This window comes from Ambystoma mexicanum, chromosome 3q (assembly GCF_040938575.1).
Source record: "Ambystoma mexicanum isolate Mex_15411 chromosome 3q, UKY_AmexF1_1, whole genome shotgun sequence".
Classification (NCBI taxonomy): Eukaryota; Metazoa; Chordata; class Amphibia; order Caudata; family Ambystomatidae; genus Ambystoma; species Ambystoma mexicanum.
In genome coordinates, this window is record NC_090926.1 from 269374638 (window position 1) to 269394569 (window position 19932).

At 47.0% G+C, this 19932-nt stretch overlaps 1 protein-coding gene across 1 annotated transcript in view; it reads left to right on the forward strand.

Moving 5' to 3' along the window:
• Positions 1-6913: 6913 nt before the first annotated feature.
• Positions 6914-19932, forward strand: part of CS (citrate synthase) — a 257651-nt gene continuing 244632 nt past the window's right edge. The window contains exon 1 of the mRNA XM_069653742.1: positions 6914-7159. Coding sequence (XP_069509843.1) covers positions 7121-7159 — 39 coding nt within the window. The 5' untranslated portion in view covers positions 6914-7120. The remainder of the gene's footprint in view (positions 7160-19932) is intronic.

Below are 19932 nucleotides of genomic sequence, written 5' to 3' on the forward strand. Positions count from 1 at the left end.
CAAAGAAGAGTGTCTTGCCTACCTGTAGAGGTCGAAGTGTTGTGTCTTTAAAATGCGTAACCTTCCTCAAGTATAACGTTGAAGCGGAAATACCAGAACTGTGGTTGTTTATAATATGGTCCGTGGATGTTACATTGAAGTTGGTTGATGTAGCGGCATACTGTGGAACCAAGGAGTCTGTTCCCACGGTAATAGAAGTAGAAGGGTGGTTGTCAAGAAGAGAGCAGAGAGCAACAACCTAAGAAAAAGTATCCTGACAATTATACCAAATACACTGCAGGGGTCATAAACATTTGTCAAGTTGTAGAAGAAGTTGTTGATCTATTTGTTGAACTGTGGCAAAACAATCTTGGGAAGAACATATCCAGGATTAATACTGGTGCTGTTTTCTTGGCTGGAATTGAAGGGGATCTTTTCAACTGAAAGCCGAAGAACTGTTACCAGTGGATTGTTTGATGAACTATCGTTTTACTTGAAACTTAACAGCGCCGGTTCAAGACTTTATTTTCCTTTTGAACATTTAGGGGAGCTGACTTTAAACAATCCTGGGTAAGGGATTTACCCATGACAGGTGAAGGTCATCCAAAATACTGGTTATTTGTTGTTCACTTTTAATGTTATTTATGTCTCACTTTGAATGTTTTGTTGTTTAGTGTGAGGGCCAGTTTATATATGTCAGGAGTTATTCCCTTAGCCTTTAGCCTAGTCAGAGAATCCTTGATAGAGTAGGATTAGCAAGGATTTATTTGAAACCTTTTTCTTTAATAAAATGTTTAATTGTGAGAAACACATAAGCAGTTGTCGGCCTCGCATTACCTACTCCTCACAGTGGCCAGGCCCCTGCTAATCATCCATGTCTGAATGGTGTGTGGATGGGCGCAACAGGGGTATACTAGGCACTGATCAGGTGGATTGTGTTTAAGGAGACAGAGACTTATGTGGGAAGCTACAATTTGAGTTTTTTTTCGTTAAAGGTAGCTTCATTCTTATGGCAAAGGTGTTGTGCAATAGTGTTTGTGTTATATGTGAGTGCAGGGTTTGTGGGATGAGCCTGTGCCTTCCACTAAGTTATGAAGGTGCAGTGCGTGGAGAGAGAAAATGGGTTAGTTATGCAAACAATAATGCCTACATCCTGTGTTCCATCTGGGTACTGCAGCCAATTGGACTAAATGCAAGATATGGCCGACTAAAACAAATGGGCCAAATACAAGCTATGGCTGACTAACACAGGTGGGCACAAAGCAAGGCATATGGAACCGCGCGCACTAGAGGCATCTTCTGATGCGCTACCACGTATAAAGTGTTGTGCGAAACCATTTTTTAAAGTTGGCCACCCTACAAGGGGCTGATGTGGAGGAACCAGAGTTAGAAGGCAATGGGGTGATAACACTTAGGTATATCCCATGGGAAGAGAAAACGCAGCTTGTAATGTGAGCGCTGCAAAGCGCACATTTTAAGCCCGAGAACGAAAATAGATAAATGAATGGTGGGGAGTCATAATGTCGAAAAAAAATGTCGACAGACAAAAATGTCGACAAAATAATGTCGAAAAAAAAAATGTCGACTTTCGTTTTTATTAATTATATATTTATTTTAGGGGTTCGGGAGTAAAAAAAAAGGGAAAAATAAAAAAAAAAAAAAAAAAAGGGGGGCTGGGTGGGGGAACCCCCCCATTTCGAAAAAAAAATGCATTGAAAAAAAAGGTCGACATTTTTTTTTCGACATTTTTTTTTCGACTTTTTGACTGTCGACATTTTTGTTGTCGACATTATGACTATAAACCAAATGAATATTTTGCAGTTACAAGACTGCTGACTGGCAACATGGGGGCAGTTGCTGAGGCCCCCTGAGGCATTTCAAAAGGTTGAAAGGCCCGGACACTGTCCCTGAATTCAAGGGGGGTGGGTGTGTGAAGGATGAGAAGAGCGGTGGGGGGGCGGTGGTACGGATGGTTTAATTATAGCTGTAAATTAGCTCCTGATGTAATATAAAATGTATGAACCAAGTGTACTTTCAGCCACTTGGTTTACGGGCAATATGTGTGTCTTTGCATCTGTTCTTTGCACCGACTTAGTTAAAACAAGCATGGTGAAAGACAACATTTTTGGCTTGGTTATGGGCATTTGCCTGCACTACCATTATACAGTGGTCGAAGTGGGCAGGAGCGGTGCTCCTATACTTATTTTAATTAGGTTTTACCGTTCCTATACTTTAATTTTAAAAAGAAACCGTTCCGGAACGGTTTCGTTTTAAAATAAAAGTGTAGGAAGAAGTTGAAACTTGCACTTTCAGTGCACTGCACAGGATGTTTCCTTAAATAGCAGGCACATGTTTTTTGGGGTTTTTATTGTGCCTGGGAGGGGGCGCGGCGATGGGGTCTGTGGGGAGTGGTGCAGGCCAGTAGGGAACATAGTTCCACTACTTCTTTTCGTACACTTCGACCACTGCCATTATATGTGCAAATGCTCACACTACTAGCCAGCTGTCCATCTCCCCTTCGTATGGCGAGGTAGTATCATATCTGTTGCGTAGTACGCAATGGTTGTAGGCATGTGCGAGCCTCGTTCCGGTTTACGCATGTGTGTTTGAATAAACGCGGTCCCAGGACGGCAGTTGCCACTGGGACCCCATACCAGCAGGACATGTCATGTGTCTGCTTACAGTATGCGTGTGTGCATGCGTGTGGGGCGGCCCGGAGACACACTCGCCTGGCAACACTGGCGATGAGGAGGTACCGTGTGAATGTGAACACGACATTCTTCCAGTGACGTTCCAAGTCGGAGAAAGTGTTTTCGGTTCACTACGCGGCTACGAACCTGACGCAGTTTGTCGGCGGCCATCTTGAATGCATCGATCATGATGGTTGCGGCCCGAAAGGGTGCTCGTGCGCTGTCTGGAATCCACAACTGATCAATTTTTGGACACTCCAGAGATCTTAGAGATCTAATGGCCGTGGCTAATGCCTTGTGAAGGCACAAAAAGCACTCCAAGGATGCACAAGAGACTCCTGTGCCATTACCTGGCCTAATCACCCCCTGGGCTACAGGATCCCAGTCATCTCTCCCAGAAGGAAGGTCAGTGGGGTGCATGTCGCGCTGGCACAGCCAGAGATTCTGTGGGCTGATTCTACAACTGTGTCCTCACACAGATCGCTGCAATGGGCGAGCAGGATGAAGGGGATGGTGCACCTGTGCCAGTACCACCAGGCTAAGTAGCACTCTAGCGCCCATGCCAGTATTCGACACGTCAGGCCCACCATCCAAACTGGGTCTGAGATGGATGTTGTGGGTGAAAAAGCTTGAGATGTTTTTCAGGGCCACTGAAGAGACAGATGACGATGCAAAAGTGGCCACGATAGTGTACTCAGCTGGCACAGAGGTGCACAGGATTTTCGACTTGCTAAACCTACAGGTGATCACTTATGATGCTGTTAAACAAGCTCTCCAAAACCATTTCCTCCCCATGGCGAATGTGGACTTCGACAGATTTGTGATGTGTGCAGAGAAGCAACAGGATGAAGAGTCCCTGGACCAGTTTTGTGCAAGGCTGAGGCACCTTGCGAGCACCTGCAGGTGGGTGAATGAGGAAGAGATGGTGCGCAATCAGTTAATACAAGGTTGCAGCTCAGGGAAGCTGCGGAGACAAGTACTTCGAGAGCCAGGCCCGACGCTTACACAGATCCTGGACACAGGGCGCGCTTACGAACTAGCTGAGAACAGGGGCGCCAGGATGGACGCGGCAGTGCATCCAGGAAAGAGCGAAGATGCCTTTGCTGTTGGTCAGCCCGCCCTTGGGGAAGACACGCTGGGGACTGAAGCGTGCGGATGGTCCTTCATCGCCTGGGTGCCCAAAGTCCTGTCAATACTGTGGGTATGATTTGCCTCACACAGGGGAAAGCCCCGCGAAAACGAGAGTCTGCGGAAAGTGCAGCACGCCTGGACACTATGCGAGGGTGTGCAGAGCAACGGTTCCGGTGGCCGAATCAAGGGGGCCGGCGAGAGTGAGCGGGGGAAACCCCAGGCGATCTAGGAATGTGTCGATGATCGAACAGGAGTTGGACATTGCCGAGGAGGAGGTTTTCTTCATCTCAAACATAGCATCAGGTACAAAACAGAGAAGGCAACCGACTTGCACTGTGAACATTGGAGACGTGCCGACACCTGTTTTGATCGACACGGGGCGTCAGTCTGCGTCCTGGCAGCAGAGCACTACGAGACCCTCCCAAATTGGAACCGTGCAAGGCCAGAATATATACCTTTGGTGGAGATAAGCCGCTGACAATCCATGGAGTCTTCGTAGCACCTGTCTCACATGGTCCGAATACGATCAAGGCAAGATTTTTTATAACCGACGTAAGTCTGCACTCCCTTCTGAGCTACGCCGCCTCAGAGGCTTTAGACATTGTACACTTCACCTTGTCAGTGTACCAAACAGACATTGACCGCCTTCTGAACAGGTTTGAGAGAGTTTTCCAAGGCGTAGGCAAGTTAAAAGGGGACCCAATTAGACTGCACATTGATGGGTCCGTGAGACCGACAGCCCTCAAGCACAGGAGGATACCGTTCCACCTAAGGGCGCAAGTTGAGAAGGAACTGCTATCACTGATCGACATGGATATCATTGAAAGGGTAGAGGGCCCGACGCTGTGGGTATCGCCTATAGTAGTGGCGCCCAAGCCCAAACAACCAGGGGCAGTCCGCATCTGTGGACATGTGACTGCCAAATGCCGCCATTTAGAGGGAAAGACACCTCACGCCCACGCTAGATGACATTGTGAGTGAGCAGCAAGGGGCAAAAGTGTTTTCTAAGCTCGATTTAAGATCTGGGTTCCACCAGCTAGAACTCCACCCCGAGTCACACTATATAACAACTTTCACCACCCACAAAGGGCTATATCAATGCACAAGACTCCGTTTTGGTGTCTCATCAGCGGCAGAGGTTTTCCAAAACGTCATCCATGGAGCCCTGGCGGGACTAAAAGGTGTTATCAACATGTCCGATGACATTCTGGTCTTCGCCCAGTCTGAATCTGAACACTTGAAAAGGCTGGAACGAGCGATGGAAAGACTTACAAGCTTGGGCCTGACACTACATAGGAAGAAGTGCGAGCTCCTCAAGGACTGCATCGAATTCTTCAGATTTGTCTTTCACGCCGGAGGCATCTCTCCCGATCCGGAGAAGGTGCGAGACATTCTCGAAGCGGCCCCACCAGAATCACCGTCAGAAATAAGAAGTTTTCTCGGCATGGTAAATTACTTGGGAGGTTTATTCGTGATCTGGAGTCGTTATCAGAGCCCCTACGAGCGTTGACGAGGAACGACGTGGCTTGGGTGTGGATGACCAAGGAACAAAGGACCTTCACCGACATCAAGAATGCACTGTCAGGTCAAGAGACAAACTTTAGCCCAGACAGGAAGTCGGAGATTGTTGTGGATGCTAGTCCCGTTGGGCTGGGTGCGGTGCTGATGCAAGCAGACCTACATGGACACATGCTCCCCATAGCGTATGCTAGCAAGGCGCTCACGGAAACCGAGAGAAGATACTCGCAGATTGGAGAGAAGCGAACGGCCGTGGGGACGGTGTACGCATATTTTGGATCCACGGGAAGAGGAATGTACTTTCTAGCGGTTGTAGACCAGTGGTCTAGATACCCAGAAGTGGAACTGGTAGAGTCAACAGCTAGCGACCACACCATCTTGGCGGTCAAAAAGATGTTTGCCACCCATGGTTCCCCGATTGAACTATGCAGAAGGGACCCGCTCGACAGTGGCACCAGAGGAAGAAGGAGCCCCGGCTAACCTGGAAGCGCCCAGACCATCCCGAGAGGATGGCAGCAGGTACCCGTGTAGGGAGGGGTGCCAGCGCCCGACGAGGTTCCAAGATCATATCATGGACCCGGTCTCCTAGGGGACCGAGAACTGTTCGCACTACCTCATGTTGGGTTATTGTTATGGTTAATGTTTGTGTCTCTTGTTTGGGAAAAAGGAGGGATGTTGGGTAGTACGCAATGGTTGTAGGCATGCCTGAGCCTCGTTCTGGCTCGCACATGCGTGTTTGAATAAACGCGGTGCCAGGACAGCAAGTTGCCGCTGGGACCCCATACCAGCAGGACGTGTCCTGTGTCTGCTTACAGTATGCGTGTGGGGCGGCCTGGACACACTTGCCTGGTAACAATATCCATGTCTGGCAAAGGGCTATCGCATGCGCACGCAAAAGCCAAAACTATTGGCTTAACGGTTAAGACAACTGGTTAAGTTAACCAGTGTTGATTTTCCTTTAAATTGTGTTACTGATTCGACCCTCTTCTACTACTTCGACCAGACCTCCCGAAAGCACGTGACCCTCCTTTCCTGAGAATGAGATGCTGTCAGAATTTCAGGGAAATGTCGTCGGGCGGACAACCATAGCTTTTGGTGTGACGTCATGTGGAGACGTTAGCGGACCGCCCCATGAAATGACTAGTACTGCAGCACGGTTTCTTTTAAGTGTAGTGGCCACATTGGAAACAGAAATGATCCAATTGGAGGTTTGCTTAAATGGAACTACAATGTGGAAATAACAAATGCATGAAATGTGAAGAAACTCGGGTAACAGTGCGTTGTCGAAAAAGCCGAGATTTAGTATAAAGTAAAAACATGTAATGTCCTTGAAACATTGGATGTAACAGTTTCAATATTAACAATGGACTCTTGGAAAATAAAACCACATTGTTAGTGTTAAACCTCACTTCACGTAGTTCTTTGTAAGATGGCGGCGGACGTCCTCTTTATTACTGACATTTAAACTTGACCGAACTAATTTCTGAGCCTTGGCAATCTCTACTCCAAGCTGAAAACACCCAATCGGAAGTCTCGTCAGAAGAGGAAGGCGGGGTTACAGCTTGTATTGCCCTTTTGTGGGAAAGCTGAGGAGGCGCATTGGCGCCATTTTGAGATCTGTAGCGGGGCCGCCTCAACCAATCAGTGCACTTAGTGGGAGGGGGTACGTACGAGAGCGAGGTTTGGTACGCTTTGCAGAGGTGGAAGGGTGGGGCTTCCGGAACGTGTAGCGGGAGGCGGAGCCGGCAGCAGAGTCCTTTCAACCTTGTCCTGTCTTCTTACTTCAACCGAAGCGAAGTAACATGGCCCTCCTGAGTGCAAGCCGGCTGCTGGGGAGCCGGGTAAGAGATGGTGGTGAAGTGGGAGGTTGGACAGTAACAGTAGATCGGGAACGGAAAAGCTGTTTGAGACTGACTGAGAGACAGGTCTGATAAAAGAATGATTGCGCCTCCTGCAGGTTCAGCACCCCTTCGGAAGGTGAAGTCTCACACACAGCGAATTCTCTGCATACCTAGACAGCTTTTTCTCACTAGGGAATACGCACCTCCAACCTAGCATTCGGGCGCACCTGCGATCTCACATAATACGATTCGCGCACCCGTAAAAACAGAAAATACCCCATGTACCCATTCGCATGCCTTCATTCTGCACCTGAAGCCATCTTCTACCCCAAGAGAGTAGAGTCGGATTTCAAGCCAATTCTCCTCATCGTAACCTACCCGACCATCCCACCCTGCAATGACGAATGCGCACCATATAAGCGCTCCCAATGGGTATTCCGCCCCATTGGTTAACGTAATGCTCTCCAAACATTATGCTTTGTAGTACTAACGCCGGACTCCTATTAGTATTTACCCGCAGAACAATCTCCAACACACTGACCGGTCTGTCTATGGCGCTTCTTCTTGCTAATAGATTTTTATCCATCAGAGGTGATTTTTGGATACCGAGGCTTGGGCCTCATTAGCCTGTCTATGGGTGTCAACGTTTTGTTTTATTACGGGGTCCGGCGATCAAGCGATTAACTAAAGCAAGGACCCCGCCCCCAGGAGATTAAATTTTTGTTCGCGGGGGTTGGGCGATCTAAATTGTGCCTTTTTTACAGCTCAATTTCAGAAGACAGATCGCACTTGGTCAGTGAAGCATTCCACCAAAGCTATCAGGACCTTGGCTCAGCTTGCCCGAAGCGAGCAAGATCTAATTCGACCTCCAGTCAGTGGTGACGAGAACTGTACATGTGACAGTATTCTAGACTAACCGTTTTTGGTTGGCGTTTACTAAATCACACACCAAACTGAATCGCTTTTTGCAAGTTATCGTAGTTAAGCAAATGACGAGGTGGTGACATGATTAGCTCAGGATCACATGACGTGCAGTGTGTTAGCAGATATGCGAGACCCGGTTTCCTTGCTCCACAGTTTATTATTTATATTACAACATGCTACATCTTCCTGGTCCCCTTTAGAACTAATATAGGGGCTGACAGAAGCATTTTATAATGGCGCAATCCCACAGGAAAATGCTTGGTGAGTCCGGCCCATATTGTTTTCTGCGTTGTTGCCTTTTAAGTACTAAACTAGTACTGTACAGTAAACCTGGTTTACTGAACATTAGGTAATGAAAGTCAAGTATGGCTAACTTTTTCAGGAAAGAGGCATAGTTGGCCCGACAAGGATTCAGACGGGTGCAGTGCTGTGCAGGTAATGCACAGATATCTGCAAGGTCAGTCAACCTGCACCATTACAGCCTAATGCCTGTTGTATGTCGCCCCTTTAACGGGGGCGTGTTGCCCTTTTAAGAAAAAGACTTGTGCCAATAAAAGGGGCACTGAAGCAGACAGCCAGGAAGCAGTAACTCTGTCTCAGAGTACTTATTGTTGGCATGCCTGCGGTGTGACCATGGCCTGTATTGCAGCCCTGGCCTGTGTGTACACTGAACCGAGGCTGATGTCTGCTGGGTGCCCCCAGGACTGTGGTGTGGCCTTGTGATCCAGACCCTGCCCTGCAGGGCGCCCCCTGCCACCCGGCCCGCTGCGTGATTGTACCCTGTTAGACTTGCTGGGTGATCTCGGTATCTCGGGCATCCCGCTCACGGGACACTACATTGGCAAGGTGGAGGTCTGGGCCCCTGTGCATATTTATGTGCAGGCTGCCGGAGGACTGCTTGGTGCCCAAGAAGCGGAAGCAGCGTCAGCCGTGTGGGAGATGTGGCGGTGTTGCCCGTGATGGGCGTGGCCTGAGGGACTGGGCCCACGGCTGTGCGACCACAGGAGTGCTGCAGTGTGGCTGGCAGCCATCTGTGTCTCTGGCTGGAGGGGAGCTGCGTGGCCTTGCACCGCCCATCTGATCAGGAAAGTGGTCGGGGTGAGTTAGGCCGTGTGTGTGCGCGCGCACCCATCCCCCTGAGGTGCGCGCTCCATACCGGAGCTTTGGCAGACGCTGACTACAGTCCCCATAAAAGGTGAAACAAAAAAAGCCACATGGTCACTCGAGCCATCCCCCATCCGGGCCGAGCGACGGTGAAGGGCGGGTGGCTGTCTGTGCTGGAGCGTTGATCCAGCCGTTCCTGGAGAAGGGGAAACAAAAGGAAATGACTTGGAGGAGCCACGTGTGTGCTTGGGTAAACAAAAGGAAATGATGTGGAGGAGCCACATATGTCCTTGGGACCCATTGCCACGCCTGGGCTGAGCAGCTCTGAGAGGGGTGTGACTGCCATCTACTGGAACGTTTTGCCTGCAGTCCCCAGGAGAAGGGGAAAGGACAAGGACTCCACATCCAGCCACTGAACTAGGCTTCCTGGCGGTGAGTGGCACTGTGCTCTGTGGTGGTGCACAGACTGTAGGGGGAGAAGAGCCCCACCCATGCTGCCAGGGTGAACACTTGTCCTTCAGGTTGGGGTGCGGTTAGAGGAGCACCTACAGGCCTGAGTTTGGTGCTGGGGAGGGCTGCACTCCGCAGTCTCAGGGACCTTCAAGTCAAGGGAATCATATGTGTAGATGCCACAGGGTAGCAGCTCCGCGTGAGTGCTCATGCGCCCTGGTGACACTGCAACGTCGGGTGCCCATCATGAGGGATGAGCAGAATGACGCCCGAGGGGCATATCAGCAGAATGGACAGCTTGTGCCACTGTACGCCTTTGATGTGGTAGAAGCACCTGCCATTCTAGGACTCTGTGGACGGCGTGGGTGGAGAACCTCGAGCTGTATTTCGAGGAAGTCGAGATTAAGGAAAGGGTATAACGGCCAACTGTGCTATATTCAGCGGGCCCAGCAGTGCATAAACTATTCAAGACTTTGCGGCCTAGGGGCCAATCGTAGGCCGCATCCATTGCCAGACTGAACAAGTACTTCATGCTCATGATCAACCCGGGATTATGAATGGCTCAGGATGAGATGCGCGAGACAAGAGGAAGGGGAAAGCCTAGATGCATTTCGTGGTAAGCTTTGGAGCATCGTCGTGTTCTGTGCTCTGGGCAACTTTGAGGATGATGAGGTCATGGCTCACATAATTTACCGCTGTAGCTCTACCAAGCTGCGGAAGCAGGTCCCCTGGGAGTCATGGCTGAGCCTGGACCGAATCCTAGAACTGGGCCGCGCCCAGGAGGTGGCCTCGGCCATGGACATCTTCAGGCAGCAGCTCAAGTTGGAAGCCCCCATGTATTGGGTGAAATTGGAGGTGTGTCGCGTGCAAATGGCAAGGAAGTAAGCCAGCAAGAAAAGGGGAGTAGCCACAGAGAGAGAGACGGCGCTGCGTGATGCCCTCAGTATGGATGGGGCCTGCCGCACGTGCATGTGTGCACAGCCAACGGACATATGTGCAGAAAAGATCATTTTTCTTGGGTATGCAGAGCCCCATCACCTGCCAGCCCAGTGGGACCGGCAGCAGGGAGTGCATCAAGAGAGGAAATGAGACAAGCTACGGGGAGAAAGTTGCCCTGAACAACTGCAGTCCAAGTAGCAGAGGACCAGAGGAGGCCGTTTGACTACGCAGAGGATGAGGAAGACAAGGAAACGTTCTTTCTGCCCTGCAGCAGTACAATTGGCCACGGGCGGCTCAGGCAAAGGCAGGACGACCGAGCATGAAGGTCATCCGGAGCATGACTTCCCAGGCAGGACAGTTTGCAGGAATATAGGGCCGCTCGGCCTCAAGTGGGTGCTCTGGCTGGAAAGCACCAAAGTTTGCTGTGATTTAGTACGGGTGTGCGGACTGGAATGCACCAGTTGTGGGCTCGGTTGCAGGGCCACTGTTATTGTGTTTGTTTTGACTTTGTTATATATAAAGGAGTGTTGTGCATCACCCCTTTAACTGGGGCATGTTGCCCCTTTAAGAATACGAGTCATGACTTTGTCCTGACTTGTGCCAATAAAACAGGCTGTGCATGCACGTGCAGGGCACTGCAGCAGTGACCCAGGAAGCAGCAACTCTGTCTCTGAGTCCTTATTGTTGGCGTGTCTGCCGTGTAACCACAGCCTGTATTGCAGCCCCGTCCTGTGTGTACACAGAGCCGAGAATGACGTCTGCTAGGTGCCCCCAGCCCTGTGGTGTAGCCTGGTGATCCAGACCCTGCGGTCCAGCCCGCTGCTTGATTGCAGCCTGTTTGACTTGCCGGGTGATCCCGGTATCCCGTTCCGGTGCCCTGTGCGCGGGACACCACAATGCCCGGTCACAAGTGATTACTACGGTTAGGAGTTTACGCTAGAGCTCAGGGCAGTAAAGGAATGGCAAAGTTGGCAAAAAAGAAAGGGCCACGTGCTGGGTCCTCCTGACCGGCTGGTGTGGCCGCTTTCTCCTAGCTCGGTAGTCAAAGGTAGGTAGCTACAGACTGGATCGGACTGGGACATAATTTTCTCGGGCACTAATGACAAAGTGGCCCACAGTTTCAAATAGAAATTCATTCTTTTTGTGACACTGAGTAGTACCCAAGGGGGACGTTTTTGATAAAATGTGGTGGTGCAAATTGTGTATTTTAAAGACTTTATTAACACGGGTCCAAACTACTAGCCACATGGTGAAGTAACTTAACAAACAGGCCCACTTTGACCGTACTAACTGGCCCACAATAGCATTTTGCATTATTGGTTCGGGCATTGCCCTGTAGACCAGTCTGTGAAAATGAGTCAGCAGTGACTGAGCCCAGTTGAAATGTACAGGCATTCTGCCTGCATGCAACTTGAGAGCTAGCTGTATGGATATGGTCTCGTCGTTTTGATTTAGCTGTATATAATTTATATTGATCGGTGGAGGGATCGTTTATTTGAACATGGTTGTAAGTTGTCAATGTTTCTTGATGTTCACCAGTGTAGCTTAATAATTTAAGCACACAGTTGTTTTTTTCCCCTTTATTTGACACTTAACTATAGAGATGCAAGCCACAACATTAATTCTATTCATTTTGCGTTGTTGCATTGCATATTGTCCTCACTCCTTTGGTATGGGACAACGATGTGATCCATTACTTAATTTGGAAGGTTGGAACCAGGAAGTTCAGCTAGCTATTTACAAGTAATCGAGAATTTCCGACCTTTTAAAAAAAATATTCCTCTCCCTGCAAGAGCATCATAAACAAAAAGTCAGTCTTGCTGTCGGGATGCGGGGGGGGGGGGGCAGTCTCTGTACTCGGTGTTAAGGCGTCGCTGCCTTCTAAAGTCTTGAGCTTTTCCTGGCCCATCTGAAGACTGCATGAAGAATCTGTCTCCAGAAATCGGGCGCACCCGCACATAGCCAGGCGTAGACGGGGTCGGACTGGCATAACATTGTCTGGGCACCAATGAAAACGTGGGCCACTGTTGCAAATGCCAAATCATTCCTTTTGTGATACTGTTTGAGCAGGGGTGGACTGGGGACCAAAAGAAGCCATGGAAATAATTGCTGGGGACCAAAAGAGGCCCTGGAAATAATTGTCAAAATGCCCCCATATGACAGATTTTCAGCAAGCCCAATGCTTATAATATTATGTGAAAATTTGGAAATGCCACACAAGAGGCCTAGGGTGCAGAGACCCACCGGGAAATCTCCACAGTTCCCTACAGGCCAGTCCACCCTTGCGTTTGAGCAGTATCCAAGGGGAAGGTTTTTGATAAAATGTGATGCAAATTGTGCATTTTAAAGAAGAATTTAGTAAGCAACAATGGTCAAAACTACGAGCCGCATAGTAAAGTAGCCCAACAAACTGTCCCACTTTGACCAAAAAAGTGCCCCACGTTAGCATTTTGTGTTTTTGGTTCAGGCATTGCCCTGTAGACGAGTGCGACGAGCCTGGGCGTAGTATGAAACTGGTCCCGTGATAAACGGAATTCAACTAAAACTGGATCAAGCCATGTGCTGCTTTGTATGATTGTGTAGAAATGCAGTATCAATATGATATATTTATAACCCGCCTATACACAAGTGTTAACAGGCACAATGAGGCAAGGGAGGGGGAACAGGGGAGACCGAGACAGCGATCTTAGTAGGCCAGGTGACATTGAGATCGCGCTAGGGCAGGCTTTTGCTGGCTTTTTGTCTTCTGAGTTATAAAAGATATGTTACTAATTAGCACCAATCCAGAATAATTTTTCTAAAGCAACTCCTTGGAACTTCTTCCTAAAGACAAGTGCGTTTTGCGTGATTTAGGATTTTATGCTGTGGTGCACGTGTTGCCTTGATGCCACTTCAGAGCACGTGCGGCTCTCGGGTTGGTTAGGGCACCAACCAGTTAATTGTGATTGGTGGCATTTGAGTGGTGTTGAACCAGTGATACAAGTTATAGGCAGATTTCCAGTGCTCGTGTTTCAATATGACAATCAATATCCTACTGTGATTTTCGTTCTGGGGCCTCCTGATGTGGTGCTCTTGAAGAATGTTGATGGCTTTAACTATGAGGTGCTTCATGGGATTGTGACGGATGGGCGTTTACATATTTATAGTTTTTAAGCAGCCAATGACTGGGAGCATTTTGCACTAGCTGGAACTGGGGCATCAAACCAAAGTAGACTTCTTCCTAGGTCCCCCAAGATGGATGTATGAACTCCTGACTCTAAATGTGAGTCAGATAAACGACATGGCTGGCTTGCTTCATAGGGTTAAAGCTTGTCTGCGTTGCCTTTATCTGCACGTTAAGGCTTACATTGCGTGCTGTGCTCTTGGTCTGCAGTAATGGCATGATTCACAGTGTACAGCTATTCAACAGTGAGTGCTCACTGCTTGGTTGCCGCACCTTAAACATCCAACAATACCTTCAATCTTAACTTGGTGCACTGTGTGCAAGGCCCCGTTACAGCCAACATAAGATTTGCCCTCTTCTCAGATTTCATGAATGGTTGCTTTTTTAAAAAAAATAATAATTTGAGTTGCCAAGGTGCTAGTGTCACAGCTTTCCGTGTGTTCAGTTCTGTAGATAACATGAAGGGCGCACTGTGCGAAATAAAAAAATATATATATATTTTCGGGTTTCATATTTGTGTTGAGGTTAGTAGTTTGACCCTGCAAATGATGCTTTTTAAATATGTATATATCATTGGTTGCTGAATAGCAGGGCAGTCTGTGATGATGCACAGTGGATTCAGTAATCTTATACAATTAAATCTGTTTGTTTCGCAGCACTCCTGGAGAGTTTTCTTTTTTTTCTTGGGGATGCTGTGGCTGACTGTCAAAAAAAGCGAAATCCAGAGTTTACGGTCTGAAAGGGGGTGGTGCGTAATGGGCAAAGGAGGGGATGATATTGATTTGTTGTGAAGGAAGTTGTAGGGAAGTGTCAACTATGCTTAGCAAATGTTTACTGCGTGACCGTACCCTGAAAGTGGAAGGAGCAAGGAGCCTGTGCTTTTGTAAATTCACCCTTTATTATTTTTGGTGCTGAAGACTTACTAGTATATGCTATGCAGGGTGCAAACATTCAAGTTGCCAGCTAGAAGTCCAATGCTACCTGAATTGTATACATACAACACACCATTTCTTACTCGCCATGATTCAAATATCACTAGCCATTGGCTAGTGGCTAGGGCAAAAAAAGAGCCGTGGTGGTGAAAGCAGTTCAGGTTCGTATGCTGCTGACTTCAAGGGATTGTAAACCAATGATAAGGAAAAGTGTACATTTGTGTTACTGGGGTGCGTGTGTTTAATTATATATATATATATATATATATATATATATATATATATATATATATATACTTTAGTTAAAATATAGTGGCAGTTGATGTAGTGCACATAACCAACCATATAAGTCTTACATTCAAAAATGGAGTACATTTAAGAATTACTTGCCTTCAGCATGTTTAAGCTTGTTTTGAAGCTTAACACATTATTCTGGATTACAGTAGAAAACAAATCTTCCCAAATATGTTTAAATTACAAGATTGTTTGTTACAATGCTCACTTCCAAGGATTATGTTCTCAAATGAAGTATATTTACAAATGTGCCTTTAGCAAGTTGAATTTCGTTTTGATCTTTAGGATTACGTTCACAAATTACCTTCCCAAATGTTTTGCAATTATAAGATTGTACTTGCTACAATATACACTGGCAACTTTTAAAGTTAAACAAAAAGTCTTCTTTAAATTAAGTACGTTTCTGCATCAATTGCCTTGAACAGGTCACATCACTTTTAAAGTCGGTCAACAGCATTTGCAATGAGAGTATAAAACAATAATTTAAACGATGTCCAGCCGAGTTAAGTGCATCAATCCCCGGGTCCAAAATTTTGAACTGTGAGGACAGAATTAAATTCATAACTCGAGTGGCCAGGGGTGAAATCATGGGTAACCTTCGTTGATCCGTGTTCTAAGGGGGGTCTCAGCCGGGGAATGATCAGCTATGGGCCTTTTCCCAAGTGGAATGGTGTTTGGTCCTGAAAGCACTGGCCTCCTTGGGGCATTTACCAGGCCATAGCCACTGGGTTCAGTTACACTGTTCCCCGAGGCTGTTATCTCCCCAGAAAACTCAGTATGTCCCTGGGAGTGCTTGGGTTCCTAAAGTAAATTCTAATAGAATCAAGGGCACTACTCCCCTGCTGAGTGTCCCTAGTGCAGCTCTGGATTTGCTCTTGTTGCAAAAAGACATCCCTTCACTACCTGGATCTAGCTTCCCTGGGTTCATAATCATTTGGTGCCATTTGCGGACACTATGCAAATATTGTGCTCGAGATGCTATTTGACTTCTGGTTTTAAAATTGTGGGGGTGATGCCGGCATAATCCATACAGCTTTTGGCATTATCACATACAGGTTTAGGCCTGGCCACCATGTCAACCTGGAAGGTAGCATTCTGCAACAGTATAAGGCAGGGGCTAATTCTTGATCGCTCCAGCGTGCTATTTCCGTTTTAGACAGGAGCCCTTTGCCTACAGGAACAGTTGTAAAGCTAGCATTTTAATTATTCCCATTCGACAACCCCATTCCACCATTGATGATTTGGGGGACTTTGGTGACTCCAGTGCCGTTATGGGGGGGTGTGGGTGTGAGCAAGGACAGTCCTTCCACTAGATTATTTAGAGCCCTTTTCTCATCCTATTGATTATGCAATAGCTCCCACTTGTTAGGCCCTTTCCCTACAGCACACACCAGTGATTAACCAGTTACTTTAGAATTAGTTCAACAGCAAGAACAGAAGTACACTGGCACTTTCTGAGCATTTGGCCCCCTCACTGGACCGCTTGGTTGAGTGTTTTGACACTTGTTCCTGGGATGGAGGTAGACTGAACGTTCCTCTCTGCAAGTCAGCATGGCTGGTTACTCCCACCGACATCCTCTGCGTGCACCCAACCACATTTCCTCTATTTTCAATCTGGCAAATTGCTCCATTCGTTATGACCCATTTTATGGTCCCTGCGGACGTAGTTTTCGCTTGTTGCGATGGGCGGACTCGTCAGAAGCGACTATTTTAAGGGGCGTCATAAGGCCCTCTCCTCCAATTTATACATGTTTGACATTGGCCGGTGAGTGAAAATGCTCTATCCAGCACTGGCTGGGAAGTAGAACAGCAGGAGTAACTATAGACCGGATAATCTGGGCGGTAGTTCCAGCCATAGTCAGGGATAGAAGATCAAAAACGCGAGTGTGCCCAGGGACCGTCGGCAGACACTCAGAGGGACGTATGGGTTTGTCAGTTTTATTTGATGGCTCTGGGTTATGTAAATAGCCCCCCGCCCTCCCCAGTGGTCCAAGATGACTGGGACGTTGAATGAGCCCAAAAACCAATGTTTTTCACTTATGAGAGAATGGGCTTCCCCCTGAGGCACTGGGGGCTTAAATAGACTAGTTTCAGTAGTACATGATGAAAACAGCAAAGCCATTGCTGAAACTGTTACTGGAATGTTTCTTTTCTCGTATAAACCATTTGCGTTTGAATGAATGTGCCAAGTCCGGTTCTGTTGCTGTCTATGGCACCCAGGACAATGGCATAATTTAAATAGCATAATTTAAATAGGGAATCGAAGTCAACGAACCCTTTTGGGGATATATGGCATGTATGGCATAAACACACTGAACAAATCGAATTCCAGTTCAATTTATAAGCTTTATTTCGACATAGTCCTAAAAGTAACCGTACATAAAAGCAACAATACATAAAAACAATGAGTACATGATAAAAGCCCATACAATATAAAACATCAGTTAATCTGGCCATCAATTCATCATTACAACTGCTGAAATGCAGTGCATGCCTCCTTAAAGGCCGACGCAACCCAATACCATCCCAGCAGTTCTATAGGAGGGCTCTGTTTCCTTGCACATTGCACAAACTCTCCATACCGATTTTAAGGTAGCTACTAGTTGCAAAGACGACAGGAACATCAGCCAAGTTTAAGCGCAGTCTCATGGCTTCGCCAATAGTCTACAGCCACGACTCATTTAGAGCCACAAAAAGTTCAGCGGCAACCCAGCAGTCCTGTTCACCCCCGTTAATCTAAAATTAACAGCGTTTTGATACTTCTCCCCACTTAGTTTGCAGATCTGTGCAGACGCGAGACAAAGTGCTTAGCCATTTCCACTTGCCTCATACACGAACTCCAGCAGAACGACAACAGAAACCACACCTGGAAATACTAAGGCGTTCTCCAATGAGGTCAGTGGCTGTAAGGGTGCGGATCTGCCCAGCACCAGTTTATCCTGAGTGGGCCAGCACGAAATACCAGGAGGCCTGCAGCACTTTTAAAGCTTAAGCATAGGTGAATCTCTCAAAGGATGAAAAAACGGCAAAAGCTGGTCTTAATCTCCTAGTCTACTGGAAGGAAGGGTTGGGGAGAAGAGGTATACAAAAGCATTGGAAGGAAGATGTAAACTGGCCTCTGAGGGGCGCTTGATCGAGAGACTTTCTGCTGGTTGTGAAGCGGCGAATGGGGAGCAAGACTATACAAAAAATGAGCGCTCGCAGTGCAGGCTAGATTTAAAAGGGATGAGGGTTTGGCAGAGTTTTTAATTGAAACCCTGCTAACTGGGCAGTTCAGCTGAACAGTGTATTCATTGTAGGCAACCAGGAGATGAGACTTGTTTCTTTTCTGTGGGGCGAAGAGAGGAAAAGACGCTTGGAGGGCGGTTTCAAGCATCAAATTGTAGTGCTAGAATTGTGTTTAGTTCCAAATGGATCAGCGTCAGAATAATATGAAGTGTGGTGTGAGGAACAAACTTAAGCACTTGTCTTCACTGATCAAGATCGCTGGGTGGTCGTGCAGAGGAGGATTATGCACTTTGGTGAAAGGCGGGTGCAGGCCCCAGACACTGTGTGTCTGAGGCAGACTGCAACATAAGTGCAGTACTGTGGGAAGGATGAGGGCAAACAGATACTTTTTCTAAAATGTGTTATGGTTTATTATAACATTTTTTCACATTTGCGGAACAAATGTCACAAAATAAACATTCAATCTAAAATATACAGTCTAAAATTCATCAATTTTCGAACAATTGACACAATAAAACATTTTAAACTTTATCCATAAGTTAAAAATACACATTGTGAAACAGTGAGTAAGAACAAAGCTCTACACTAAAAAACTTGGCTAAAGCATAACCAAACATCCTAGCTCTTTTTAAAGGTACTAGTGCAAACACAAAATGTATCCCTCTTGCCTTTTGTAAAAAGTAAACCCTGCAAGGTAAAGTGCATCTGTGCAAAGACTAGGTACAAGCAAAAGTAATTCGGACATCCTGGCAAGTTAGTGTCACCACCGAAGAAGACCACCAATTTACCCAAGTAGGTTGGGCCTGAATGGCTTAAGTCTCCCATCAGAAACATGAAAACTAACCAGGCATCTTCAGTCCTGTAAACTCATCAGTAACTCAGCGAGCCGTGGAATATCTCCTAATGGAAAATATATCTCCTTTAAAAAGCGCTTAATGCAATAGTCAAAGTTGCTTACCATTCATCACTCACCCAAAGGTTATTACGAATGGCTGCTGAGATGCAATGAACAAATCTTCCAAAGAAAGAAAGCTCTTCCTCTGTAATGAAGCGGACAATCCAAAAGTTAAATTGCATAGAGATTCAAAGTTGTCTAATTTGCTAAGTCTACATGTGCACAAGTGTCGAGGTAATCCAGTGCGGGGACCGGTCTCTTATGCATGAAGACAGTTCAACCTAAATCTTAAGAACCAGATTCTATGGTTACAAGATGGAAATTTTAGAAAGGTAGGTCATCGGCGTCTTCACCCTCACCCCTGGGAGCATATCACTGTACTCTTTTAGATACTCTCCCTGTTTTCACTGTAATCCAACTCTCAGCTTTTTCCTTATTAATGTTGGATACGATTCAAAATGAATTCCTGCTTCAGTTGAGAAACTTTCACAAATTCTCAAACTCATTCAAGGAAGAATCCAACTTCAACAAAATATATCCCTCCCCCCAAACAAGAAAAAGGGGATTCACCACTTTCCTCTTTAATCTTAATAAAGAGAACCAATTTGTTCCATTTATGAGTAAAACCACCACAATGCCCAACATTAGGCAAATTACTCCAATTGGAACTGAAGAGGGAAGACCCAACACTGCCTGACAAGTTTTCCCCTCAAAGACAGTCATTTCCGGTTCTTGAGGGTTAACTGCTCTAGACCATACATAACTGTAGGCCTAACACTTTTTAAAACAAAATTCTAGTAGGGGCTTCATAGAGTAATTCCAAAATTTGACATGCATAATCTTC